At 37.6% G+C, this 26,495-nt stretch overlaps 1 protein-coding gene and 1 pseudogene across 2 annotated transcripts in view; one reads left to right on the forward strand and one right to left on the reverse strand.

Moving 5' to 3' along the window:
* Positions 1–1,344: 1,344 nt before the first annotated feature.
* Positions 1,345–3,393, reverse strand: LOC132437142 (matrin-3 pseudogene; annotated as a pseudogene).
* A 14,890-nt stretch (positions 3,394–18,283) lies between these two features.
* The window catches only part of TBC1D32 (TBC1 domain family member 32), a 179,804-nt gene continuing 171,592 nt past the window's right edge, over positions 18,284–26,495 (forward strand). For both annotated transcript variants that reach the window (XM_060030026.1, XM_060030027.1), the window contains exons 1-2: positions 18,284–18,420; positions 18,597–18,752. In XM_060030026.1, coding sequence (XP_059886009.1) covers positions 18,598–18,752 — 155 coding nt within the window. In that variant the 5' untranslated portion in view covers positions 18,284–18,420; position 18,597. The remainder of the gene's footprint in view (positions 18,421–18,596; positions 18,753–26,495) is intronic.

The following is a 26,495-nucleotide window of genomic DNA, read 5'->3' on the forward strand; positions in this document are numbered from 1 at the left end:
ATTATGTGTTTTGTTTCTGCCGAAAACTAAACAGCAAGATACTGAATTAATAATGGGCAGAATCTTGGTTGTCATTTACCGTTTACCCACAGGTCCCTGAGGTTGTCTGCTCTGTTCTGAAATGTGAAGTAGCTGATGGCAGGGTATCTTCTTCACTGGGATTCTATTCCTTCCTTTAAGTCTATCTAGTGCTACTGAAAAAGAAATCACTAGCCCTAACAAATTTGCCCTGAGGAAGCTCTGTCTTGATATCAAAAAGTAGGACCAGATTTTTGGTAGGCATAGGCTAATTAGGAAGCAACAGAAGAACATATAAAATCTGCTTTTTTTCATTGGTTTACTAACTTGGAAAATAATGTTTCCAGACTATTGGACAAGGTAGAGACATTATCAAAGATTTTATGAATTATAACATCCTTCCCCAACCTGTCAAGCTAAGAAAAATAATGAAGTATTGATAGAATAAATTAATTATGTGACATTAGGTAGAACAGTGTAAGTTTGCATTTACAATGATTAAATTTGAGGGAACAAATTTTCTTTTACCTTATGCTTTTATTCTAACATTTGAACCAAGTTTTTTGTTTGTTTTTTTTAACTGCCTTTTGGGGGTTCTTGATTCTTTAGTTAGTAAGTGGATAACACTGTATTTTATGTGTCTTAAAAGCACTTTTTTCTTTCCATATGCCATGGCTTGTAGCTACTTGAATGCAAATATTTATAATACTATGCTAGTCTTTTCCTTATGTCTACTGCAAGCAATTGAAGTGGTGATGAGTATCAATGACCATTGTTGTTGTATTCTATGTCTCGAGAGTTGAAGTAAGGCCTAAACATGATTCAGACAAAACTACACAGGAAGCCAATGTGACACCTATTACATATATTAAAAATACAGAGATTTTGGATTCTATCACTATCTTTGTAATCTGTAAACTGTAAAAGTGCTAGGTTTATAATTTTATTCATACCACTCTCATGTCCTTCTTGCTATCACTTCTTGGATTAAAAAAAAAAATTGGTTGAGGAAGCAAAACTCAGTGACCATCTTTCATATTTTACTGCTATTAAAACCTTCAGGGCTTATATGATTTTCTTTGTACAAGTAAATATATTACTGTAGACTTTATCTTAGAGATAATTTGTTCAAATAAGCAAATCAATAAATATTATTGAGTCAAGGAAGGTGAGCTACAGTTGGCTGATTGCCAAGAAACCTCACAGGACTGCACTACCTTGGAGAATTTACTACAGCGTGACAATAAGGTCTGACGCAGTGTTTCAGGCTTCTAAGATTTAAAATATTTTTGTCAATGGGCCACAGTTGGAAAACCAAAAGCTCACTCAAAGTAGATCAAGCAAATCAGATTCAAGAAGTATGTTAGGTTCTTGTTCTGACTGGTCATCCTTTGTATCTTTTTCACCATCTTCACCTGACTTCTCTTCTTGTTCTTTACCTTCAGTTGTACTTTCAGTCTTCTGGGAACCATCAGTTTTGGATTCCTTATCACTTGGAGATTCTTTGCCATCTGGAGAGTAAGATCTTCTCCGGGATTTATCTTTTTTCAGTAAGTCAATGCCTCTGTTGGGAGTCCTAAGTACCATTGTTTTGTATTTTTCAGACAGGTCAACTTTTACATATCTCCCTTGAAACCAAAGGGCCTTTTTCAAACAGTGGTCAACCATTGCCATTGCATCTTCTCTGGTCTCCATCTCAATAAAGGCCTTTATTCTTTTATACTTCTAGGATAAATTAACTCTCACTGGCTTGCCAAATACTAATGCTGGTATAGCTGTATAATAATCCACTGCAGCCTGAGCATCTTCTGTGGTTGCCATTTCAATAAATGCCTCATTAATTTTATTTAGAATCAGATGATTTGAATAATTCCAAATGGTTCCACCAGCTGTAATAGTTGATATCTCAAGTTTTTCCCTTGCCAGACATCCATGATGTGAACAACTCGGCTAGTTCCCACTCTGCATGTGTCTTGGTCCTTGCAGGTTTCCATTTCCAGCACCCAGATTTCCTCTTGGTCCAACTGCTGGTCCCCCAAGATGAAATGAGGGAGGTGGAGGTCCCAGAATTCCTGGTGCTGGGTTTGTACATTGCTGCAACATGAATGGATCACCCATTGTATGTCCTATATCATTGTTAGGGTTTCATTCTGGGTAGATTTCAAGAAGAAGCTGGCATCAACAACTGTGACTTGCTCCATTGATATGTTGACTCCACTCCTTATTAGAATGAACTGGCAAATCACATATAGAGCACAGATGGGGATAACCCTTTGGTAAGAGTCCCTGGAAGTCTTCTATATTGCTACTTGGAGGAGCACCCCTCTTTTTCTCAAACAGAGATCTCTCTTGTAAGAGGCCAGGACCATGTCCCATTCTCTCATACTCACTGTCAAATTTATGATAGTTACGTGAGGTCTCACCAAAAAAAGAATCATCCCTACACCTTTCTCCATCTCTTAATCTGTCATCTTCATAATCCATTCTGTCATAATAACCAGATTCTTGCAAATGACTTCCACAGTCATAACCAAGCACTGGGTTGAAACTAGGACCATGATCATCAAAACTATCTCTTCTTGGGCTTCCCTGGTGGTGCAGTGGTTAAGAAACCGCCTGCCAATGCATGGGACACGGGTTCGATCCCTGGTCTGGGAAGATCCCACATGCTGCGGAGCAACTAAGCCCGTGAGCCACAACTGCTGAAGCCTGCCCGCCATGCTCCGCAATAAGAGAAGTCACTGCAATGAGAAGCCTGCGCACTGCAAAGAGGACCCAACACAGCCAAAAAAAACCCCCCCAAAACCAAAAAAAACTATCTCTTCTAAAGTGCTTTTCTTTCCAATCGTCCCTAGGTACTCTGTATGGTGGCTCCCATGTAGCAGATCTGCCATCTCTACCATAACTCAATGTAGGGCCTTCTTCAGTTCTCCTCCTTTCAAGTTGTAGAAGGATTGGGGGCAAGTTCTCAGGAGTAATCTTGTCCTCTGGATAACGACTCAGTTCATCTAAGTCTCTAGCAGACAGACCAAAGCTGGCCAAAATGTTACTGGGCTGGTATGCACCTCCACGGTGCTGAGAAGACAAAGGGAGGGGACCTCTACTTCCAATGTTAAATACAGAAATCAAATTATGGGAAGAAGTACTAGCAGAAGACAGTGCACTATGGGCTCCTTGTTGATTCAATGAAGAACTCATTCCAAGATTTGTCAAAGTAGCAAGGTGTGCAGTACCCTGGTTCATTCTTCCAAGAGACGCTGGCATACTTAAAGACTGGGTAGCAGCAGCAAGAAGGCCTATTCCTGCTGCAGACAGGTCACGCCCACGGCCCTGCGAGTCGCTACCAAGAGACGACTGCTGGAATGACTTGGACATTGTAGAACTATCTCTTGTCTAGTTTATAGATTACATTTTTTTAAAAAAAAAGATGGCTAAAAAGAAAGCTCAAACTAGAAAACTAGGTTAACTTTGCTTCAAAAAATGGTAATGCCAAGAAAAAGGATCAATAATGACTGTAGAATCTTCTTCAAGCTGAGAACCAGCAGACAACTCTCAGTCCCATTTCAGCACGCACCAGGCCCCTCCCCCTACTCAGCGCGTGCACGTCGCTCGCACTCTCAGCAGTGGTCGTTGTTCTCTGGCGATAATTTTTAAACAGTATTTGAAAAAGTGGGAAATAACTTACTGAATAACAACTTTGTGCCAGGAACTATGCTAGTTGCTTATGTGCCATCTCACTTAATCCCCACAATTCACGGCCCTGTGAATTAGGCATTATACCCTTCCTTACAGATTAGGAAACTGATGTTCACTTGTTAGTGCCAGGAAGTTAATGACTGACGTTGCTGAAATACAAGCCCAGATCTATCAAACCCCAGAGCCCGTCTTCTTTCTCTGTCATTTTCTTCCTGGCACAAGTGGGGAATTCTATTTAATATCCCTCAACATTATTATTCCTTTCATAAATATTTAGCTTCTCCCACATGCCAGGGGTACTGCCAGACGTTATGGATACAAAAAAGGAGTTCTTGCCTCCTTATTTTAGTGACTGTTTTCCTCTTCTGAATATGCGAGTCCAGTCTGATAACCTCAGTTATGCTGGATGCAGGAAAGTGGGACTCAAAATGCCTGTCGTTTTGTTCAGCAAACATTGAATTAAATAGCAAAACAAACAATTAAGGGTCACATCCATAGAATAAACAAAGTAAATTACACATAAAATTTTATGAATGCCCTTTTGTCATTCTAAAAAAATAGCAAATGTCTTTAAGATTAATATGACTTTATCTGAGTAATCTCAGCTATGTGTACTTGGCACAAATTCTGAAGGCATTATGGGTTTCTGTCTGGCATTTTGGAAACATACATCAAACGGACTGTAAAAGAATACTATGATCTCTCAGGAACGCTGGAACATTACTGTGTTATTTCTGAGAAGTGACAGCCAATCATGAAGAACTTTGTGTAGGTGTTTGGAGTTCAAAACTTGATGTGTAACTGATTGGCATAATATGTGTTGGCACGGAGATAGTTTTTCTGGAAAAAAACGCAATAGTGTTTTCACCAAGAGAAATGACATCAGGGTGCAATGAATGCACCCTTTGGATATTTTTACCTACTGTCGGAAATGTAGTATATGGCTTTTACTGGAAAAGGAAAAAAGTCTTGGCATTGTCATTACTTTTTGAGAAAGGATTTAAAAATTGTTTAGAAAACTGGCCTTACTTCAAAGGGTACACTTAAACTAGTTCTTGCATCCTGTCTGAAGAATCAGCAGCCTAGTTTGTTTTCATAATTCTTCAACTCATCTGCTTTTTTTCTGCTAACATGGCAGGCTGGGTGCCTGGACTGACTTGCCAATGAAAACAACTAAATAGTTCTCATAAAATATATTTAATAAAATTTCCTTAAATGCATCAGTGAACTAATAATAAGGTAAGAAAATTTCAGGTCTTATCTAAGTTAAGTCAAGAGCTCAGATAGGTAAATTGAGAAATGGAACTGGCTTATTCCCTAACCATGTTTCTCCATGGCCCCACAGGATATGGCAACAGGAAACAAAGCCCAAGACTTGTTCAAGAGAAGGAGTCTAATAGGAAGACACGTCTCCCCTATAAAACTAGGACATCAAATGGCCAAATGTATAATGGTGAGCCAGGATTAAACCTGCCCTCCCTACCTCATACCCCAGGAAATAACAAGGAAAATCAACTTTCTTGACCATAAGTTCTGTGCTGAGAAGGGTAAAAAGCTGTAACTGAGAATTTGAACCACAATCTGATTGGCAGGCTCAATATGTACCAGAGGTCCAGTATTAGTAATAAAGAAAAATAAATAAAGGAGATGTGGATTGGAAAATGCAAAGATGCCATTATTTGTGGATTTTATAAATAGACATAGAAAAAATTGAGAGATAAATTACTAGAATTGAGATTTTAGTAAAGTTGCTGGATACAAAATTAATTTGCATAAAGCAAATGCAATTCTATATGATTTGATAGTTTTGTTTGTAACGGCAAAAATAACGGAAACAACTCAAATGTCAAGAGTAGTTTGAACAAAAATGTGGTATAGGCAAAAGCAAATAGAATACAGTGGAAAAAAATTATTGGCAGCAACACACTTTCTTGGGTCAACCTCACAAATATGTGTATTAGAAAATGGAGCAAGTTATAGCATACTATATGCAGTAGGGTTCATTTAGATACAGTCAAAAACAGGCAACACTTAACCTGTAGGTTAGGGATAAAACCTTTGATGGTACAAAGATAAAGAAAAGTGAGGGCGAACTTCCCTGGTGACGCAGTGGTTAAGAATCTGCCTGCCAATGCAGGGGACACGGGTTCAAGCCTTGGTCCGGGAAGATCCCACATGCCGTGGAGCAACTGAGCCCGTGCGCCACAGCTACTGAGCCTGCGCTCTAGAGCCCGTGCACCACAACTACTGAAGCCCACATGCCTAGAGCCTGTGCTCCGCAAGAAGAGAAGCCACCGCAATGAGAAGCCTGCGCACCACAAATAAGAGTAGCTCCCACTTGCTGCAACTAGAGAAAGCCCGCGCGCAGCAGCAAAGACCCAACACAACCAAAAACAAAATTAAATAAATAAGTTAAAAAAAAAAAGTGAGAGAAAAAAGAAAAGTGACAGCATGATTATCACAAAAGTAGAGATAGTAAATATGGTTTTGGTAGGAGAAATTCTGAACTTTAATTTGGCGTTGAATTTCACTGAAAGTGCTCTGAGAATTTCATCTTAGATAAACATGTTGTAGACTCTGGTCCTACAGACCTGTATTTTACATGTTATCTTTTTATATCCTTACATGTAGTCATTTTACAATTAAAAATGTACATTCTTAATACAATTTTTATTTTTAAAAGTAATACATCTATACAGTTTAAAAGAGCAAATAGTACAAAGCTTCTAATCAATAAGCTCTAATGCTCAGCCCTATCTCTCTCAAACCTCAATACGTGATTTCCTTGAGAGGTAAGCAATTTCAATACTTAATTTTTTTTTCTCTTATTTACATCCATATTTTATTTTATTTTATTTTAAATTTATGTATTTATTTTTGGCTGTGTTGGGTCTTCCTTGCTGCGTGCGGGCTTTCTCTAGTTGCAGCGAGCGGGGGCTACTCTTCGTTGCGGTGCACAGGCTTCTCTTGTTGCGGAGTACGGGCTCTAGGTGAGCGGGCTTCAGTAGTTGTGGCACGCGGGCTTCAGTAGTTGTGGCTTGCGGGCTCTAGAGTGCAGGCTCAGTAGTTGTGGCGCACGGGCTTAGTTGCTCCGCAGCATGTTGGGTTTTCCCAGACCAGTGCTCGAACCCATGTCCCTTGCATTGGCAGGTGGATTCTTAACCACTGCACCACCAGAGAAGTCCAAGGCATATTCGTAACCACTGCACCACCAGGGAAGCCCTACATCCATATTTTAAATACAATATATTGCCATTCTTTTTTTTCAACTTAAAGCATATATTGACTTCATAATATGGAAAACAAGGACGTAGCTCTATAATAATATATTTATACTTGCTAGTTCATCTGCTTGTATAGCTATATCACAATTTTTGGTACAATTTGTATCCATTATGTCTGTATTTGTGACATGAAAATACTGTTCAATAGCAAGCCAGATAGTATGCTATGATTATAATTATTTTTCTGTACAATGCTTTGTTTCTCCAGGAGTCAATGGTTGCCTTATTTGTTGTTATTATTGTGGCTGTGGTTGTGTTGTTGTTGGGTTTTTTTTCTATATTCTTACCACTAATTTTCTCCAAACTCTCCAAGATCATTGCAAGCAAGATATGTCAATGTGATCAAACACTTCAGTTAATTTCTCATTTCTAATTTTATTTTGTAGAAATCATTTCAGTACCACTTTGCCTTCGATTACAATTTGGTTGCTCTTTAGGACTGCCATTCTCCCTCCGCCATCCCAGCCTTATTCAGATATAATTGACATATAACATTGTTTAAGTTTAAGGTGTTCATTTAATACACTTATTTATTGAAAAATGACTGCTACCATAATGCTAGCTAACACCTCCATCACATCACATAATTACCATGTCTTTTTTTGTTGTGACATTACTCTCTTAGAAACGTTCAACTATATAATACAGTATTGTTAACTATAATCACCATGCTGAACTTTGTACCCTTTGTCCACATCTCCCCATTTTCCCTATCTCCCAGCATCTGATAACCATCTCTCTACTATTTCTGAGTTCAGATTTTTTAGATTCCACATATAAGTGATATCATACAGTATTTATCTTTCTACGTCTGACTTACTTCACTTAGCATAATGCCCTAAGGGTTCATCCATATTGTTGCAAATGGCAGGATTTCATCTTTCTTCATGGCTCAATAATATTCCATTGTATATATACACCACATCTTCCTTATCCATTCATCTGTTGACAGACACTTTTAGGTTGTTTCCATATCTTGGTTACGGTGAATAATGCTGCAATAAGCATGAGAGTGTAGAGCTCTCTAAGAATATTTTCGGACTTCCCTGGTGGTCCAGTGGTTAAGAATCCGCCATCCAATGCAGGGGATGTTTGGGGGAACTAAGATCTCACTTGCTGTGGGACAACTAAACCTGTGTTCTGCAACTACTGAGCCCGCACACCACAATTACTGAGCCTGCGCTCCACAACTAGAGAGAAGCCTGCACACTGCAACGAAAGACCCTGCATGCTGCAACTAAGACCCGATGCAGCCAAAAATAAATAAATAAATAAATAAAGATTTTTAAAAAAAGAATCTTTCAATTCCTTTGGATAATACACAGAAGTGGGATTGATGAATCACATGGTAGTTCTATTTTTGATTTTCTGAGGACTCTCCATACTGTTTTCTATAGTGGATGAACCAATTTACATTGCCATCAGCAGTGCACATGGGTTCCCTTTTCTCCACAACTTCACCAACACTTGTTATCTCTTGTCTTTCTGATGATTGCCATTTTAATAGGTATGAGATAATATCTCATTGTGGTTCTGATTTGCACTTACATAATGATCAGTGATGTTGATCACCATTTCATGTATCTGTTGGCCACTGCATGTCTTCGCTGGGAAAATATCTATTCAGTTCCTCTGCCCATTTTTTAATTGGATAGTTTGCTATTGAGTTTTATGAATTATTTATGTATTTTGTATATTAATCCCTTATCAGACATGATTTGCAAATATTTTCTACCATTCTGTTGGTTGACTTTTCATTTTCTTGACTGTTTCCTTTGCTGTGCAGAAGCTTTTTAGTTTGATGTAGTCCCACTTATTTGTTTTTGCTTTTGGTGTCATATACAAAAAAATAATCTTTGACACATCTTGTGAAGAAGATTTTCACCAAATTTTCTTCTAAGGGTTTTATGGTTTTAGCTCTTATGTTTAAGTCTACAATCCATTTTGAGTTAAATTTTGTGAGTGGTATAAGATAAGGGTCCAATTTTATTCTTTGCATGTGATTATCCATTCCCCAATACAATTTATTGAAGAGCCTGTTCTTGGCTCTTTTTGTTAACTATTAGTTGACTGTACTGTGAGGGCTTATTTCTGGGCTCTAGATTCTTTTCCACTGGTCTATACTATTTTTATGCCAGTACCATTTTGTTTTGATTACTATAGCTTTGTAGTATGGTTTGAAATCAGGAGTATGATACCTCCAGCTTTGTTCTTTCTCAGGACTGCTTTGGCTATTCAGGGTCTTTTGTGGTTCCATACAAATTTTAGGATTGTTTTTTCTATTTCTGTGAAAAATGAATTGGGATTTTGATAGAAATTGTAGTGAATCTATAGATGGCTTTGAGTAGTATGAACATTTTAACAATATTAATTTTTCTGATTCATGAACATGGGGTATCTTTCCATTTGCTTGTGTCTCCTTCAGTTTCTTTTATTGGAGTCTTACAATTTTTAGTCTTTCACTTCCTTGGTTAAATTTATTCCTAAGTATTTTATTATTTTTGATGCTATAGTGAATGAGACTATTTTTTAAAAATTTCTTTTTCAGATAATTTATTGTTAGAGCATAGAAATTAGTTCTATGCTCTAGAACTATTAGTTCTAACAGGGTTTTTTTGTGGAATCTTTAGGATTTTCTGTATATAAGATCATATTATCTGCAAACAAAGACAATTTCACTTGTTCCTTTCCAATTTGAATGCCTTCTATTTCTTTTTCTTGCCTGATTGCTCTGGCTAGGATTTCCAGTACTATGTTGAATAGGAGTGGTGAGAGTAGGCACTGGAGCACAGTTGTGCAGGCCAGTGACAGAAGACAAAGCCTGATCCAGGCCCACGAGCAGTTGTGTGGCCCTGGCTGTTGGAATGCTCTCCCATGTCTGCACATGTGCACTGCAGTGGATGTTGATGACAAGTGTCAGGCTGGCAGTGTGAAAGTGCACAGCTTGAGGGGCTAGCCCCAAGTTTGCAGATGGTGGTAGGAGTCAACTGTAGGGATCTAGGCTGTCATCTTGCAGTAGAGCTGCACTGCAGGGAGGTGTGCAGCAGCTGTGCTGTCTATTGTTTTTTTTTCATTAGTAAAATCTGCCCTGTTTGTCTGCAGAGCAGGTCACTGTAAACCACAGTCTCTCCTACTGCATGGCTACGATTGGTAACCTCTGTTTCTCTTCCTTGTCCCTAGCCATCTCTATTGTTTCTATATGTGTCTCAGCTTTGCTGAGTCTGGGTGGGGTGAAATTGAAAGGGGACCTTCATGTGGTGCCCCAAAGGATGGGGCAGCTGGTTGCTCATTCCACTTTTCCTTTCCTGGTGAGGGTAACTCTTTCTAGCTGGGAAGTTCCCTCTTCCTGCTGAGCAATGACAGCTTGGAGGATGGGATGATGCAGGCAAAATGAAGCTATCTTCTTTTATTTTTTGTGCAGTTATTCTCAGAGTTTTTGTTTGTTTGTTTGTTTTCCTGTGTTGCTAAAGTTGGACTCCAGATCTCTTTTTGTTTGTGGGTAGCTGGGGTTTCACTCCACTCTATCAAGTCTGCCATTCTGATATTTCTCTTTGCCATCATCCAGATCATTCCCTTAGTTCTCTTCTGTATTCATTCATTCGTTCAACAGATATTCTAGAAAGCTATGCACCAGGCAGTATTATGGATACTGGAGTTATATCAATGAAAAAAGATGAAGTCCCTGCTTCTATAGAGCAAAAATTCCAGTAAGAGAAGCATAACATGAAAAAATATAGTAGGATGTTAAACTAGAAGTTTCTACTGAGTCACTAAGGTACATTAGATATGAAATTCCAAAATGAAATAAAAGATCGATATTAAAATTTTCAAAGGAGAGGCTTCCCTGGTGGCGCAGTGGTTGAGAGTCCACCTGCCGATGCAGGGGACACGGGTTCGTGCCCTGGTCTGGGAAGATCCCACATGCCGCGGAGCAGCTGGGCCCGTGAACCATGGCCGCTGAGCCTGCGTGTCCGGAGCCTGTGCTCTGCAACGGGAGAGGCCACAACAGTGAGAGGCCCGCGTACCGCAAAAAAAAAAAAAAAATTTTCAAAGGAGAGAGTTGAAAAGTGTTTGCATGATTCTTTACCTGCTTAGGGAATAATCTGTGTAACAGTTGGAGAGAACTTTGTGATGAATGATTAGAAAAGAGTATTTTTTTTAAATATAAGAGAGTAAAGATCTCTCTTTACCGAACACTAGTTACTTTATTGATATTTGGCAGAGATCTAAAGAAAGTAAAAAGATCAGCTATATGAATATCTGAAAGTAAGAGCATTCCAGCCAGAGGGAAAACATCAAAGACCATGAGGTAAGAGAATGCTTAATGCATTTTAGGAATAGCAAGAAAGCTTGTAAGCATCAAAGTGGCTAGGGGAAGGTGGAAGATTAGATGCGAATGAAATCAGGGAGGGAGCAGATGATGTCTTGACTTGGGGTGGTATCACTGGATGTTGTAAAATACAGAGATTCTGCACATGCTTGAGAGTAGAGCTGGCAGAATTTCCTGAAAGCCTGGGTATAGTATATGACTGAAAGAGAGGAATCAAGGATAATTTAAAAAATTTAGGCTGAGCAATTGGAAATGAGGGTGGGTCATTTACTGAGATGGGAGAGACTCAGGAAGTGAGAGGAGGAAGAGTATTTTCCTTCTTTTTAAATAAAGAAAATTATTTTTTTTATTTTTGGGGAAGAGTATTTTCAAAAGTTGGATTTGGAAATGTTAAATTATTAGAGTCCTATCATTTATCCAGATGGAAATGTCCAATAGGCAGTTGCATATAAGAATCTAAGTAAATGTGAAATGTTAGGGCTGGGGATAAAAGTGAGGGAGTCATCATGGTATACTTGGTATTTTAAAGTCATGGCTCATTTAAGTCTTTGTAGAGTGTAGCTGCCTGAGTTTGGAAACCTATGTCTTCTGACTCATTTCACCCTTCCCAAAACAAATAAGGTTTCTCTCTTGAGTTAGTACGCCCTTGACATCTCACTAAACTCATGCCTGTATTCCTTGTACACCAAAGGTTTTTCCTCTGAGTATATCTGCTTATGTCTCATGAGGTCTAATTTCAGGATAAGACCTCATTCACACTCAGAGGATGCAAACTTCTCCCTTGACTGTTTCTTGGTGTATAATGAAGCTTGAGCTATCAATAAACCCCTGCCCACTCAAAACACACATAAGGCCTCCACCCAACTCTGTCTTCTTTTACAATGTAGCTTGACTTATGGAAAATTCCTATCTACATGAACTATAAGTATTCTTAAATTATGCTTCCTTGCATAGAACAAGGTGAGATTTCAAGCTAAATCCTTACCCACAACTTCTAAAGATTCATCCCAGAACTGCCAGCCTATGTTTGAGTAGGTAAACCCTCACTTATAGTGTACAAACAGAATAAACCAAATTCTCTGTTATCTCTTCTCAACATTCTCTTTGTCCTTGGGGGTTTATGTCTTTTGTATTTCTTTATCCTCATTTTAGTGGGGTTTCTGGATAGAGCAGGAATAAATGCATATGTTCAAGTTGCCATATTTAACAGGTTAAATAATTTTTAAATCCAGTAAAATGCTTCTTATAGGGTGTTGCTAGTTATAACAAATGTATTTTGTACAGGCAACTTTGCTTAATAGCAAAATGTTTCTTAAAATGATTTTTTAAAAAAGGCTTTAAAAATTACTCAGTGCTTACTGTTGGTAGTCTAACAGTACTTGCGACATTTTACTATAATTTTGTAATTCACTAGAATATTGTATTATGGAATTTTGTTAGTAATTTTTTTATATCTGTATTAGAAAAAGGATAACAGTTTTTAAAGAAAACCTCAAGTTACCAAATTCTATTAAATTGATTCTTCTTCCAATTCAAATGTTATTTTAGTGCCTTTCTACCTTTAAAATGTGTTATCCTAATGTTCATGGTTAGTATAAATAGGAAAAGTACCTGGAAAAGGAAAGGATATGCTTAATTTTATTGTTGAGGACATATATAAATAAATTTGAAACTACCACTAAAAATATTAAATATTACAGAATACAAAGGCTATTTTAAATCTGTATATGAAAAAACTGACCTGGAAAACAAAAGAGTTTCAAAAGTAATAATGGGATAAACAGAGGCAGCTGAAGAATTGGAATTAGACTATTATAGCTTCACTTAGATAATGCAAGTATTATATGCCAAGATTACAAGAAAATCACCAAAACTACTATGGACAAATAATTGAACTGAACAGACTCTCCAAATGCTGATTCTTAGAACTGGAGGAAATCATTCAAGATAATATGTAGCACCTTGTCTAATTATTTATAAACATGTCTCCCTTACATGTTACATGTCTATCTCACCAGACTGTGAGCTATTGAGGACAACAGACTTGTCTTGCCTATCTTACTGTTCACTGATCCAACCATAACATATAACAAAGTACCTAGCACATGGCAGATATCTTATATGTGTTTGATTAGGAGATGGCTAGTGAGTGATTTTATAGAGATGATCAGTGACTCTGGAAAAAGAAACAGAGTATGTCTGCTCGACTCCTTTCTCTTTTTGATTTTTAGCCTCAGCCTATGTGCAGGATGCATGCATTCTGTTCTGCTTTCTGTCTACCTCCTTGGGGGTGGTCTGCTATTTTATAGCTATACAAATGGCTGGGTGGGTAAAGGCTAATTTAGCGGTGAAATATTAGCAAGCCTGTTGTGCCACAAACGTAAGTCACATTTTTCAATTAAACTTTTAATGAAGTTGGTATTTTATCTTCAGCTGTTGGACTCCTATGTTTGCCTCTCAGTTCTGACCTTGGGTGGGAAAGAGGAGCGCTATTTATTGTGACCCCATGTACTACCAACTCTAAAAGGGCATTCTGTTTGTAAAATGAAAGTATAAATATGCATTAATAAAACTAAAATAGTGTAGTAGAACTTATAACAAAAGGCAAGTGCTTCTGCCTCCTTGCTGCCCCAACCCTATTGGAGTTTCAACCTCTCAGAGGCAACCATATTCAAATGTTTGTTTTTAATTGTCTTGATAGTTTTCTCATTAATTCAATATAATATATCCATGCCATTATTTATCAACTTATCAACTTCAGACATAATCCATTGTCTTTCTATAGTGCAGGAGGATTTAGTGCACTTATTCTATACCTGGACTAAGAATTTGTTAGGTCTAGCATTATATATACTAATATGACAATTACGGTAGAAGAAATTTTCATCTGTAATTGTTAAGATATGTGTGTATTGCCTAATATATAATCATGCAATGCACATTACAGACACTCAGTAAATAGAGTGAATGTATACAATTTTAGGTTCAAACTTTTCCACTTAAAATGTGAATAATTCCCTTGTTATTGAACATTCATAGGAAACATATTTTTAAATGGCTGATATTAACAGCATATGCCTATGCCATAATTTATTTAACCTTCAACCTATTATGAAATACTTAGGAGCTTTTCTTGTTTTTTAAAGTTGCAAATAATCTGTCTGTAAACATCCTCATAATAAATCTATCAACTGCATCTCTAATCCTTGGAGTAGATTCTTAGAAATAAAATTACTGAGTCAAAAGTTCTTGATATATATTGCCAGTTTCATTTCCAAGATTTTGCTTACATGTACTCCTTATAACATAATAAAAGAGTAATCATTTCACTGCATATTGTTCAATCCTAAATATATATATGCTCTAGAACTCTGCTAGTTTTGTAAATTGGTTACCTTGTTTTACCTTGCATTTTTTTCTTTTTTAACCAGTGTGGCTGAAGATTTTTTCATGTCTATTATTCATTATTACATAACACTTTAATTTCTTCAGTTTAATACTTGGCTATATCACTAATTTAAACTTTTTAATACTTCAGAGGAGTTGGTTTTTTTTTTTTTTTTTTTTTCCTGCGGTACGCGGGCCTCTCACTGCTGTGGCCTCTCCCGTTGCGGAGCACAGGCCCCGGACACGCAGGCTCAGCGGCCATGGCTCACGGGCCCAGCTGCTCCGTGGCATGTGGGATCTTCCCAGACCAGGGCACGAACCCGTGTCCCCTGCATCGGCAGGCGGACTCTCAACCACTGCGCCAGCCAGGAAGCCCAGTTTGCTAATCCTTAAAATTGCTTTGCTTTAGGATTTTTTTTCATGTAAAGACTATCCAATAATGCTAAAACAAATTAATTTTTAAAATATAAGTTTCCTTTTTTTCCATGTAAAGACTAGCCAGTAATGCTAGTCTTGGTCCGTGACCCATGGCCGCTGAGCCTGCGCGTCCGGAGCCTGTGCTCTGCAACGGGAGGGACCACAACAGTGAGAGGCCCTTGTACCGCAAAAAAAAAAAAAAAAAGCATTAGCAAACTTACTGAAAGTTCACAGTGAAGCAAAATTAGCTGCATGGTCTATTGTGTGCCATGGCATCCTCTACAGAGTCTTACGGAGTTTTGAATGCAGGAGGCATTGAGAAAAGATGGTCAGAGGCAGTAGAAACAGAGATGATAAAACAAGATAAACTGAGTCACGAAAATGATAGGATTATTACAGTTTGAATAACGAATAATTAGGTTGGCACAACAATTTCTGGATATTTTGAGAGGCTATTGTATCTTTAACAATGATAAATGATATTTCAGGCCTGCATAAATGCTAACTGTGTATTGCTGAGACAACTGTATTTTCTTTACCCGTATCTTGTAATCCAAAAAAGCAAATCTAAAAAAAAAAGATTTTATTCAACTCTGAAGTGCATCTTATTCAAGGATATTTTGTAAGAACATGTGCAGAAACCTCTGGGAAATTAAAGACTTTTGGAGAGACTGGAAGTTTTGCTTACTTACTTTACATTTAAAATTGCTATATCTTCCCGTTGAATTAATATTTTAAAATTATGAAGCGACATGCCATATTCCTAACATCTCTTTTTCTTAAATTTCATTTTTGCTGACACAAATATAGCTTCAACAACTTTTTCTTGGATAATATTCACCTAGTTTTTCTTTCCTCACCTTTTTAATGTTAATGTTTCTATGTTTTTAGGGTTTTTATAAATAGCATTTAGCTAGCTATTTAAAAATCTAATCTGACAGTTCCTTTAAGTGGAGCGTTGAGTTCATTTAAATCTAGCAATGTTCTGTACTTTATCTGTCATGTATCTTTGTATATTTTAAATTTTTCCCATTTTTCTTATGCTTCTGTTTTCTTACTTGATTTTTTTTCCAATTGATTGGGTTTTTGTTTTTCTATCCTTAAATCTCCTTATATCATTTTCCCTCCATTTTTTGAATTTAAGTTCTCTATATCTAGTCTTTTAATGGTTACATCTGAAATTTCACCATGCCTACCTGACCAAGTTTAATATCTTAAACTTCCTTCAGAAAAATTCAAGGATTGCAGAATACTTCAACTTATTATATTTCCTACTTACCCAGGGTTGTTTATAGTATTTTAATATTATGCATTTTCACCTTCACAAATTAGAATATTATAAATTACTTTTTTATACAGACAAGATTTATTGAGGTTTATTTAAATACATTACTCCCCTCACCCCTTCTTGGCTAATTTTCCTTTTTGAATATCAGGTATTCTTTTAAGTTTTTTTTCCTTCTTCCCAAGGTATATCCTTTAGAACAGTGGTTTTCAATCTGTGCAGTTCAAATCACCCCCCACTGTTCCCAAGAAAGCATTTTAGAAATATGTGGGGGACACTCTGTCATCACAATAATTTGATGGCATTTACTGGTATTTGTAGTGTGAGCTAGGGATGCTGAACATCTTGAAATACAAAGGACACTCTCCCACACAAAAGAATTGTTCTGGTTCCAATATGACTTTCAACAGTCCTGCTGGACATTCATGTAGATTAAAAAGCTCTTGATAAGTATCTGAGTCCATGAACTGATTCCATTTATATAAAAATAATATTTGGCACAGTTTTAATACACTGACTTTTCTAGGAATGCAAAAACTATGTAAATAAAGAGTATATTTTATTTTGTTCTGAATTTTACCAATAACAGTCTACCATTTCAAAAAATTACATCGCTAATGGCTATGTTAATCCTGGTGTCTGAATTGCCAATATAATTCACCTGTGTTAGTCTGAAAATGCAGTTGTCACATGCTGGTGATTCTACGCACATACAGGTATTGGCTTTTATAGCTTCACCCACAAATAAAGGTACTAGTATGCCTACTCTGCCAGTTTGTTTTTTTCTTAATGTGGTAATAAGACAACCAAAATTGAGCATATATTTCACCAAGAAACATGCTGCTAGAGCTGGCAAAGATATATCATACTTTTGCTCCTGGAAGTAACAGCATAGACAAAGAAGTCATTGATCCTGGCTAACATGTAAAGTGAATCAGATGTTGTTGGACCAGGGGCATAAAATATAAAGCTGGATAAGGGAGAATTTATTGACATTGAACCACATATCAGTGATTTGGGATTGACTATTCTGTAGACACCAGGATCTGATCCTAACCAACACTGATGGGTTGGTACCTTGCAGCTTGGACATGACCATGGACTGGGGATTTACCTAGATTGGAAACTGTATGAAGGACCATGATTATCCATTGCAACTTCCTGCAGAGTGATCTTTATATATGATATCTCACGATTTAGTTCTGGAATCCCATTGTGTTCTACTACTTTCAAGACAAACCTCTGATCCCTTAAAAGTGCCAAATATGACTCTTTCCGATGTGGTCCATTTACTTCTCTAGACTCCTCTCCTCCTCTTTCTAATTCTCAAAATTCAAGTACCGGAATATGCTACACTCTCTCAGGTCCCTACCCTTTGCACGTTCAGTTTGTTTTCTCTTCACTTCTTTCCTTGACTCTTCTTTTGGGTTAAAAGGTGATTCTAGGTTTCCACAGCACCTACCTGGCGCATTTCTCTATCGTAACACTTAATTGCACTGTGTTGTAATCGCTGACTTCTTGTTTGTTAGAATGTGACAGCGTCCTCTTCTTCACAGCTCCTAGCAAGGTGCTTGGTAAAGGGTAGGAGTCAATAGGTGTTAGCTGTTTGAAGGAAAGATCATTGCAACACTTCAATACCATTCACGCAATTAAAACTTTTCAAGCTGCTTTCAGTTTCACTTCTATTATCTTTCTTTTATTGACCCCTTTCTCCTCCTACCCTTTTCTTCCTCCCACCTACAGCCCTTTCAGCGAGCGCACCTGAAACTTCCTCTAGGAGCCCGGGCAGGTTGTCAAGCGGCCCTCCCTCCCATCTGGAAAGTCACGTCAACGTGCGGACGTCACGCGTAGCGGTGACGTCCCGCCGTCAAGTCCACCCGCAGAGCCTTTGGGATCTCTTTTTTGCTCTTAGTCGGTGCAGCTTGAATCCTCTTGGCCCGGAAGGGCGGCAGCGACGAGTTCCAAAGGCGGGACCTCGAGGATTCTTGTTTCCCCAACGCAAGGTAACTTGTTTTTCTGGACGACGCGCCGGCAGCCGAGGGCCCGCCCCTAAGCGCCTGCCGCGGTCTCCCGGGGAACGGCGCTGTGCGCTGGTGGGGGCTGGGTGGGGACGCGCTTGCGCAGGGCGCGGCATTTGCTGCGACCCTCAGCAAAGGGCATGGGCGTTTGATTCTGACAGGATGGCCCATGTCTCTGGCGAGGTCGAAGTGATGCTGCAGGCGATGCTGAGGCAGTTGTTCCAGAGCGTGAAGGAGAAAATCACGGGGGCTCCCTCCCTGGAGTGCGCCGAGGAGATCCTCTTACATCTGGAGGAAACTGATGAAAATTTTCACAAGTAAAATTCCTTTTGATTTCTTAAGCAAACAAACCAGCTGATCCAGAAAAGATCAAAATGTAGTTGGATAAAGAATGTTCACTTGGGGCTTCCTCGGTGGCGCAGTGGTTGAGAGTCCGCCTGCTCGATGCAGGGGACACGGGTTCGTGCCCCGGTCCGGGAAGATCCCACATGTCTCGGAGCGGCTAGGCCCGTGAGCCATGGCCGCTGAGCCTGCGCGTCCGGAGCCTGTGCTCCGCAACGGGAGAGGCCACAGCAGCGAGAGGCCCGCGTACCGCAAAAAAAGGAAAAAAAAAAAAAAGAATGTTCACTTGATTGTTGTCAAGTTGGAGGTTCATGATTTCCTTTATTTAATCAGATACCGAATTTATGTTATATTCTCGTTTTCCAAACCTTATGCTTCCTCTGTGTTTTTACTGACACAACCGACATATCCTAATTATTATTTTTTTTCTCCTGGGCAACATAGTAACATTAGTTGTAAATTATTCTTGTTCATTTGAGAATAATTCTATCATCCCAAGGGCTTTCTGTCACTATACCTCAAAAGCATTGAGTTCCCAAGATCCCTGTTGCTTTGCTGATCTGATCTTTCAGTGGCTGCACCAATTATGCATTTCGAGCACGACAGGAACACTCCAGAGAGATTAACTTCCTATGGAATAGCTTAAGTTCCTACAGAGGGATAAGGTGCATACTCAAATGCCTGTGATACATGTCAGGAGTATAAGTGCTATAGAAGTACAGAGTGCTCTGGGTTTGGGAGCAGTAGATAGGAAGTTTTACCGTAGGAAGATAGGAAGATTTACCATTTGAGGTAAATCTTGAAGGCTATGTTTCCCTAGAGACGTGTGTTTTTCTTTTGATTTGAGTCATGTGTAATTTAAATTAAGCCTCTCCATCGAAAAGTTTACCTCCAGGTGCCTCAATTTATTATTAGTAGTAATGTTTTTTTTTTTTTTTTTTGCGGTACGCGGCCCTTTCACTGTTGTGGCCTCTCCCGTTGCGGGGCATGAAGCCGTGTCCCCTGCATCGGCAGGCGGACTCTCAACCACTGCGCCACCAGGGAAGCCCCAGTAATGATATTTTTAATTACGTGTTTGCCTTTCATTTTGATCTCATAGAAGATGACATTTAACAATTTTCTTGTTATGTTATCTTTACTGACTTTTGCATGCCCTGAAGTCCTTATCTGGAATTCCTACCTGCTTCATATGTGGGCATCAGGGGAATCCTTGAACCCTTTAATATTCTGTACAAAAGTTTGTGTTTACTTGCAGTTTTATGGGGAGAGCATTACAGTTTTCACCAGATTCTCAAGGGAGTTTTACGAGGTGTGGACGGAATTTTTTTGTTAATTAGTATTTCTGGTTATACATATGCTTTCTTTTGTATTTCCATGATTTTCCTGTTTATTCATTAAGTCCACTATTAAGAGCTGATATTGCATGATAATATTCTTTATTTTGGAGATACCAGAGACCAGCTTTTATTGGTTAGCTATTGATTTATTACTTAAACAGAAGAATATAGAAAAACTGCAACTTTCTCAAATTCAGTTTTGGTTGTTAATGTTTATTATACTCAGGTAATACTTATTTACCTCAAACAAATCCACATCAAGCATTAAATTTGGGGTTTAATTTCTGGTTTTTATTTCACATGTAAATACTTGTTTAAAATATTTTCAGATTATTGAGTTTTTGCTAGGATCATATTCTGGGAATTTGTCCATTTAATCTAGATTTTCAAATTTATTTGTATAAAGATTTTTGTTAATATCCTATTACTTTTTAAATATTTCCAGTATCTATAATTGTCCCCTTTTTATTCTTTTTTTAAATTTATGCCTTTCCTCCTTTGTTCTCCATCTGTTCTGCTAGAGGTTTATCTACACTAATTTTATTAGTCTTCAAAGAACTAGCTATTAACTTCAATTTTCCTTTCTATTATGTATTTATTTTATGGTTTTTAAAATTTCTGCTCTTCTTTTTTCCCTTCCTAGGACACTTTTTAAAATTTATGATGAATGTTTAACTCACTTATTTGCAGCTTTTCTTCTTTTTTTAATGTAAACATTTAAGACTACACATTTGCCTATAAATATTGCTTTAGCTGTGTCAATTTTTAAATGCTTTTCAAGTTAAAGTTGGATCATTCTGGTTCCTTTCAGCAGTGTAATGACTATTGTGTTAATTTTAACTCTTCTTCAACAGTTTATTAGATAGATTAAAGGCCTGCCGATTAATTGCATAGTTAATATTTACTATTTAATAAAGAGATTTACTTGTGGCCTACCTAAAAAATCCCAGACACATTCAAATTATAAAAGTTTGTAGTCTTAAAAGTAAGATTTATAATTCTAAAAGTAGTTTGAGTAATTTTTAGTCTTAAAAATATAGATAATAAAATTCATGTGTTAGCTGCACTAGCCTGAGATCTGTGTCTTAGGAGGAAGGAACTCCTTATGAAGGAGGAAAGAGGAGGAGATGCTTGTGTTTGGTATTTTCATAGTATCTTACAGTCTCAGAGTTTGATGAGATCCTAACTGTCAGTCCAGGTACTCATATTTTCATTTGTCTTTCTATTCACTGACCTAACTCTCCTTGAACGCTAAATGTTCTTGAGTCACTTAGGTATATGTTGCTTCCTGAAGTGTTTCATACACCAGAATTATCTGTCATCCCATCTCCACTATCAGAACATTGGTTCTTTAAATCCACCCGATGTTGTCCTGGTATAATAGCAAGAAAAATAATCTTATTAAATAGTTTTATAGGGGAAACTGGTATCTCTAGGCTATTGGCATTTTTGTAAGAAGCTGGTTGTTAAAACAATTGAGTCCATGAATGATGGAATTTCAGGTAGTATAATAAAGTGGGGGAAGAAAGCAGTCATTTGGAGAGAAACCATAGTGTAGGCAGAATGGCCCTATCTGGGGATTTGCCCTATCTGGGGATTTGCCCTATCTGGGGATTTGCCCCACAGTGCAGCTGCCCTAACCTATCTCTGCTTTCCATAGCCTCTTTTATTTATTTTTTTTACCCTAAACTGTACACTTTCTCTAAAAGATCCAAGCTTTCTTTCTTTTCTTTGAAAGTGGCAGCTAGGATTTGAGGCTTGCAGGAGGGGTGAGAGGTAGGGAAGAAGACAGTGCTTTCATTATGTGTCTGTGTATTGTATAAATTCTTACACTTAGACTGGCTTCCTTTAAAAAAAAAACAACAGCCCTGGTTTTCAGTCTTGGTTACACTAGGATTGATTGGAGTTTGTTTAAAAAAACACTGATGATGAACTTTAACCATAAGTGAATCCAAATTTCCTGGTGGGCTTGGCAGAGGGGGAGTGGTAGAGACTGGGCCTTAGTATTTTTGGAAAAACTCTCTAGGTGATTCTAATATGCAGCCAGGGTTGAGAACCACAGAGCTAGAAAATACTTACTTGCATTTCAATGAGAATTGCTATATATATATATATATATATATATATATATATATATATATATATATATATATCATTAGGATTGCTAAGTATATAAATACTTAGCAACCCTAATGATTGTAACAGTCTCTAATGCAGAGGCTCTTCTTTGTAGCCCTCTAATCTGATATATTTTTGGTTTGATACAGAAGGAGCACAATTGTATTTATTGAATTGGGATTTTTTTTTTTTTTTACAGAAGAATCTACCAGTGACTTTCTAAATTAGTGAACTCTCTAGTATGTTTAGTTAGTGAACTCTAGTATATTAGTGAACTTTAGTATGTTTAACTTCAAGAAAACATCCATTATGTAAAGTGTTATCCCTGCATAGAAGAAATCGCTAAGAATTATATGTATGCTTCCATAATTAATGAATGCATTTAGTAACTGTTTATCATGATTCAGAGACTTATTCTTTGACCTAAAAGATTGTAGGTAGTATAAAATACTCATTCTTTTTTTTTAACATAGCATTTTCTACACTAATATATATAAAGTTAAGTTTATCATATAATAAGTCCTATAATCCTGAAATATAATCCATTTTAAGGATTCCAAATATCAGCATTATAATTCATAACTTAATAAGTTATCTTTTTAAAACATATTACTGATAATTTTTCTGTATATTATTGAAAAAGTTCTTTTTTAAATAGCTAAGAGGATGATTTCCTCAAACAAACTTGTATTAGATTTTTTATGTCCTTATACTGTAATAGTAATCTCTGTATATTTTGATATCAACATTTGAACATGTCAGAAGTTCATCATGAGAAAAAAATCCTTAAATTTTCCTAGGTAATAAAGGTGAGGAAAGAAGAATGGAAAACAGTGAATGTTCTTTTACTTAACTTAATAAAATTTTCCTGTGTAAATGTGAAAAATTTCATATTTGTCAGAAGTAAAGAAGAATGATCAGACACATTGCTGTGTATTTTACTTCTAGGATTTTTTTGGGTATTGCCATGAATTCAGATGGTAAAAGAACCAACACAAAATGAATTATCGGATGGGAATTTGAAGACGTGGATTACTCTTACCCACGGAGTAGAAGGGCCCACTTGAAGAAATACTATTTTCACTAATTTGGGATTGGAGACTCTCAGAGTTTTCCAATGATCAGTGAGTCAGTAGAGCATCCTAAGGTCATAGGCAGCCTGGTAGTCCTCCCATGGTAGAGGACCTGACCTCTCAAGAGATCTTTTTTCTTAAAAGATTCATTTGAAAAGAGCAGTAACCCATTAAGGCAAGATTCAGACTTGGGGTCCTTGGGTTAATTTAACTTGGCAAATGAACCAAAACTTTAAAGCATTTTGAATGGGGTCTTCAGGGAGATGTTATTGTGGTCATAGGTCAAAGTGATGTCATTAAAAAAAAAAGTGTGTGGTTACTTAAGTTCCCAAAGAACAGATTTAAAAATGTTCCCAGCATATTTGTTATTTACATCTGATGCTAAATAGTGGGGATTTTAAAAATATGTCTTTTATTTTAGAATGATATTGTCTTAACTTTCTTGAATACATTTTGTTAATGGGCTTGCATTATACTTTCTTACTGCCTTTGTTATGAAAATATCATTTTTGTTACTTACAGATTGGGCTTTAAACAAAGCAAACACAAGAGTTATATTTCTCAGTTAAATATTCGTTTCTCCTAATTGTCTGATTTGTGGCACAGAGATAAGGCTGATGAAAGTAAGGGACTAGGGTAATACTGCCATTCCATAGTAGGTGTTGATGGTGGGATTCATCCTCAGAAAGGCTCTTCTTTCAATTTCAGGGAAATAACTCAGGCTTGCCCCACCTTCCATTTCTCACTGAATATCTCAGAGATGCCAAAGAAAACTGATGTGTCTGATTGACTAGCCTTGGGCAGGATTGTGAAGAGGATCAGAATTATTTTTAGGGACTTTTCGTCTCTCTCTTCACTTTCTTCCACATTCACTGTTCTCTTCTCTTTCCCAGTAGTAAGAGACTGGCTGTGAGATCACACTGGGCTGAAAGGGTTATCTGGATCCTTTTCATTTTCAAAGTCATTTCAAAGAAAGCAGTGATACCTTTATGATATCTTGGCTGTGTAAGTTTTCACCATTTTGTATAAAATATGCAAAGATTTGGTTTAGAAATACCCTAAACAAAAAAATCAACATTTAAAATGGATGGGTCTAATAAATTATAATATATAAACTCTAATGGAAAAGATTATGGAAGAGAATATACATGTATATGTATAACTGAATCATTTTGCAGTACACCAGAAACTAACACAGCATTGTAGGAATCTGCTGATCAGAGTTGTAAGACTTAGGCTAGTTTAAAAGCTATCTGAATACAGAATCTGTATCTAGATCAGTGCTTCTCAGGTTATGGTACTAGGACCAGCAGCATTGGCATCAGCGTCAGCATCACCTGGGAACTTGTTAGAAATGCAAATTCTTGGGCCCACAGTATACCTGAATTGGACCTCTGAGAGTGGGGCCCAGCAATCTGTGTTTTAATAAGCCCTTCAGGTGATTCTTATCCATGTTATACTTTTTTAAAAAATTAATTAATTTATTTTTGGCTGCGTTGGGTCTTCGTTGCTGCACGAGGGCTCTCTCTAGTTGCGGTGAGCGGGGGCTACTCTTCGTTGCAGTGTGCGGCTTCTCATTGTGGTGGCTTCTCTTGTTGTGGAGCACAGGCTCTAGGCGTGCAGGCTTCACTTGTTGTGGCATGTGGGCTCAGTAGTTGTGGCTTATGGGCTCTAGAGCGCAAGCTCAGTAGTTGTGGCACATGGGCTTAGTTGCTTCACCGCATATGGGATCTTCCCGGACCAGGGCTCAAACCCGTGTCCCCTGAATTGGTAGGCTTATTCATAACCACTGTGCCACCAGGGAAGCCCCATGTTATACTTTAAGAACCACTGATTTATAGGATGACCTAAGAGAGCCCTTGCAATTGTTTAGCTAAAGCTATGAAGATGTGAACATTAGTCTGATGGCAGTGGGAAAGGAAAGAGAAGTTGTGGAGGAAGAATTTACAGAATTACAGAGCTTGGTAACTAATTAGATCTGAGGTGTAATAGAGAAGATTGTTTGAGGCTATACACAGGTATCTGATTGAAGGATGGTACCATTAACAAAGATATATATCAGAAGAGAACGTGGTTTTTGAGCGGATGGGTAGGATGATAAATTTGGTATTGACTGTGCTGATTGATACGGTGAAAAAAACATAAAGTAGCCTTGTCCAGTAGGTAGTTAATATATAGGCATACCTCGGAGATATTGTGTGTTTGGTTGCAGACCACTGCAATGAAGCAAATATTACAATAAAGCGAGTCACATGATTTTTTGGGGGGTTTCCTAGTGCATATAACAGCTGTGTTTACACCATACTGTAATCTATTAAGTGTGCAATAACATTATGTAAAAAAAAGTACATACCGTAATTAAGAAATTCTTGATTGCTAAACATGCTAACCGTCATCTGAGCCTTCAGTAAGTTGTAGTAGTAACATCAAAGATCACTGATCACAGATTACTGTAACAAATATAATAATAATGAAAAAGTTTGAAATATTGTGAGAATTACCAAAATGCGACACAGAGACACAAAGTGAGTAAATGCTGTTGGTGCTGATAGACTTGCTCTGATGCAAGGTTGGCACAAACCTTCGGTTTGTTAAAAACTCCCAATATCTGTGAAGCACAATAAAGTGCAATAAAACGAGGTATGCCTGTATAGGTCTAGATTCTGGGGAGACATTTTGGCTGATGAAAGAACTAAAGGAATCACCTGTTTGTGTTGAGTCTGAAGTTGACACTGTCAGAGTAGAGAATATCCTTCTTAATTTTGTTGTTTATAATAATTAAGTTTCTTGTCTATTGCCTCCTGAATTTAAAATAGTGGAATGAAGCAGACATGATCATTTCCAAGTTACAGATGGAAAAACAGACTTGTCCCAGGCCACTCCAGCTAGAGTGGTAGAGCTGGAGCTGACCTTCAGGCCGTTTTGACTCTGAGCCTGTACCTTTTCTATAATACTACATGGCTTCATGTCAAGTATCTCTGCTTGACTTTTGGAGCCTGCATTGTCTATGGCAGGCCTGCCACTTACATTACTGAAGCAGCCATGGAGATTCCAGGAAGCAGCAATGGGTTCAGAGTTGAGGAGAAATGGGCAGGGCAGGAAATCCAAATCAAAAGCAGTTAAAATTGAAAATGAGATCCTTTGGCTACCTGGGTAAAAGGTGGCTGTTCTTTAGAGGACATACAATCAT

This window comes from Delphinus delphis, chromosome 14 (genome assembly GCF_949987515.2).
Source record: "Delphinus delphis chromosome 14, mDelDel1.2, whole genome shotgun sequence".
In the NCBI taxonomy this organism is placed as follows: Eukaryota; Metazoa; Chordata; class Mammalia; order Artiodactyla; family Delphinidae; genus Delphinus; species Delphinus delphis.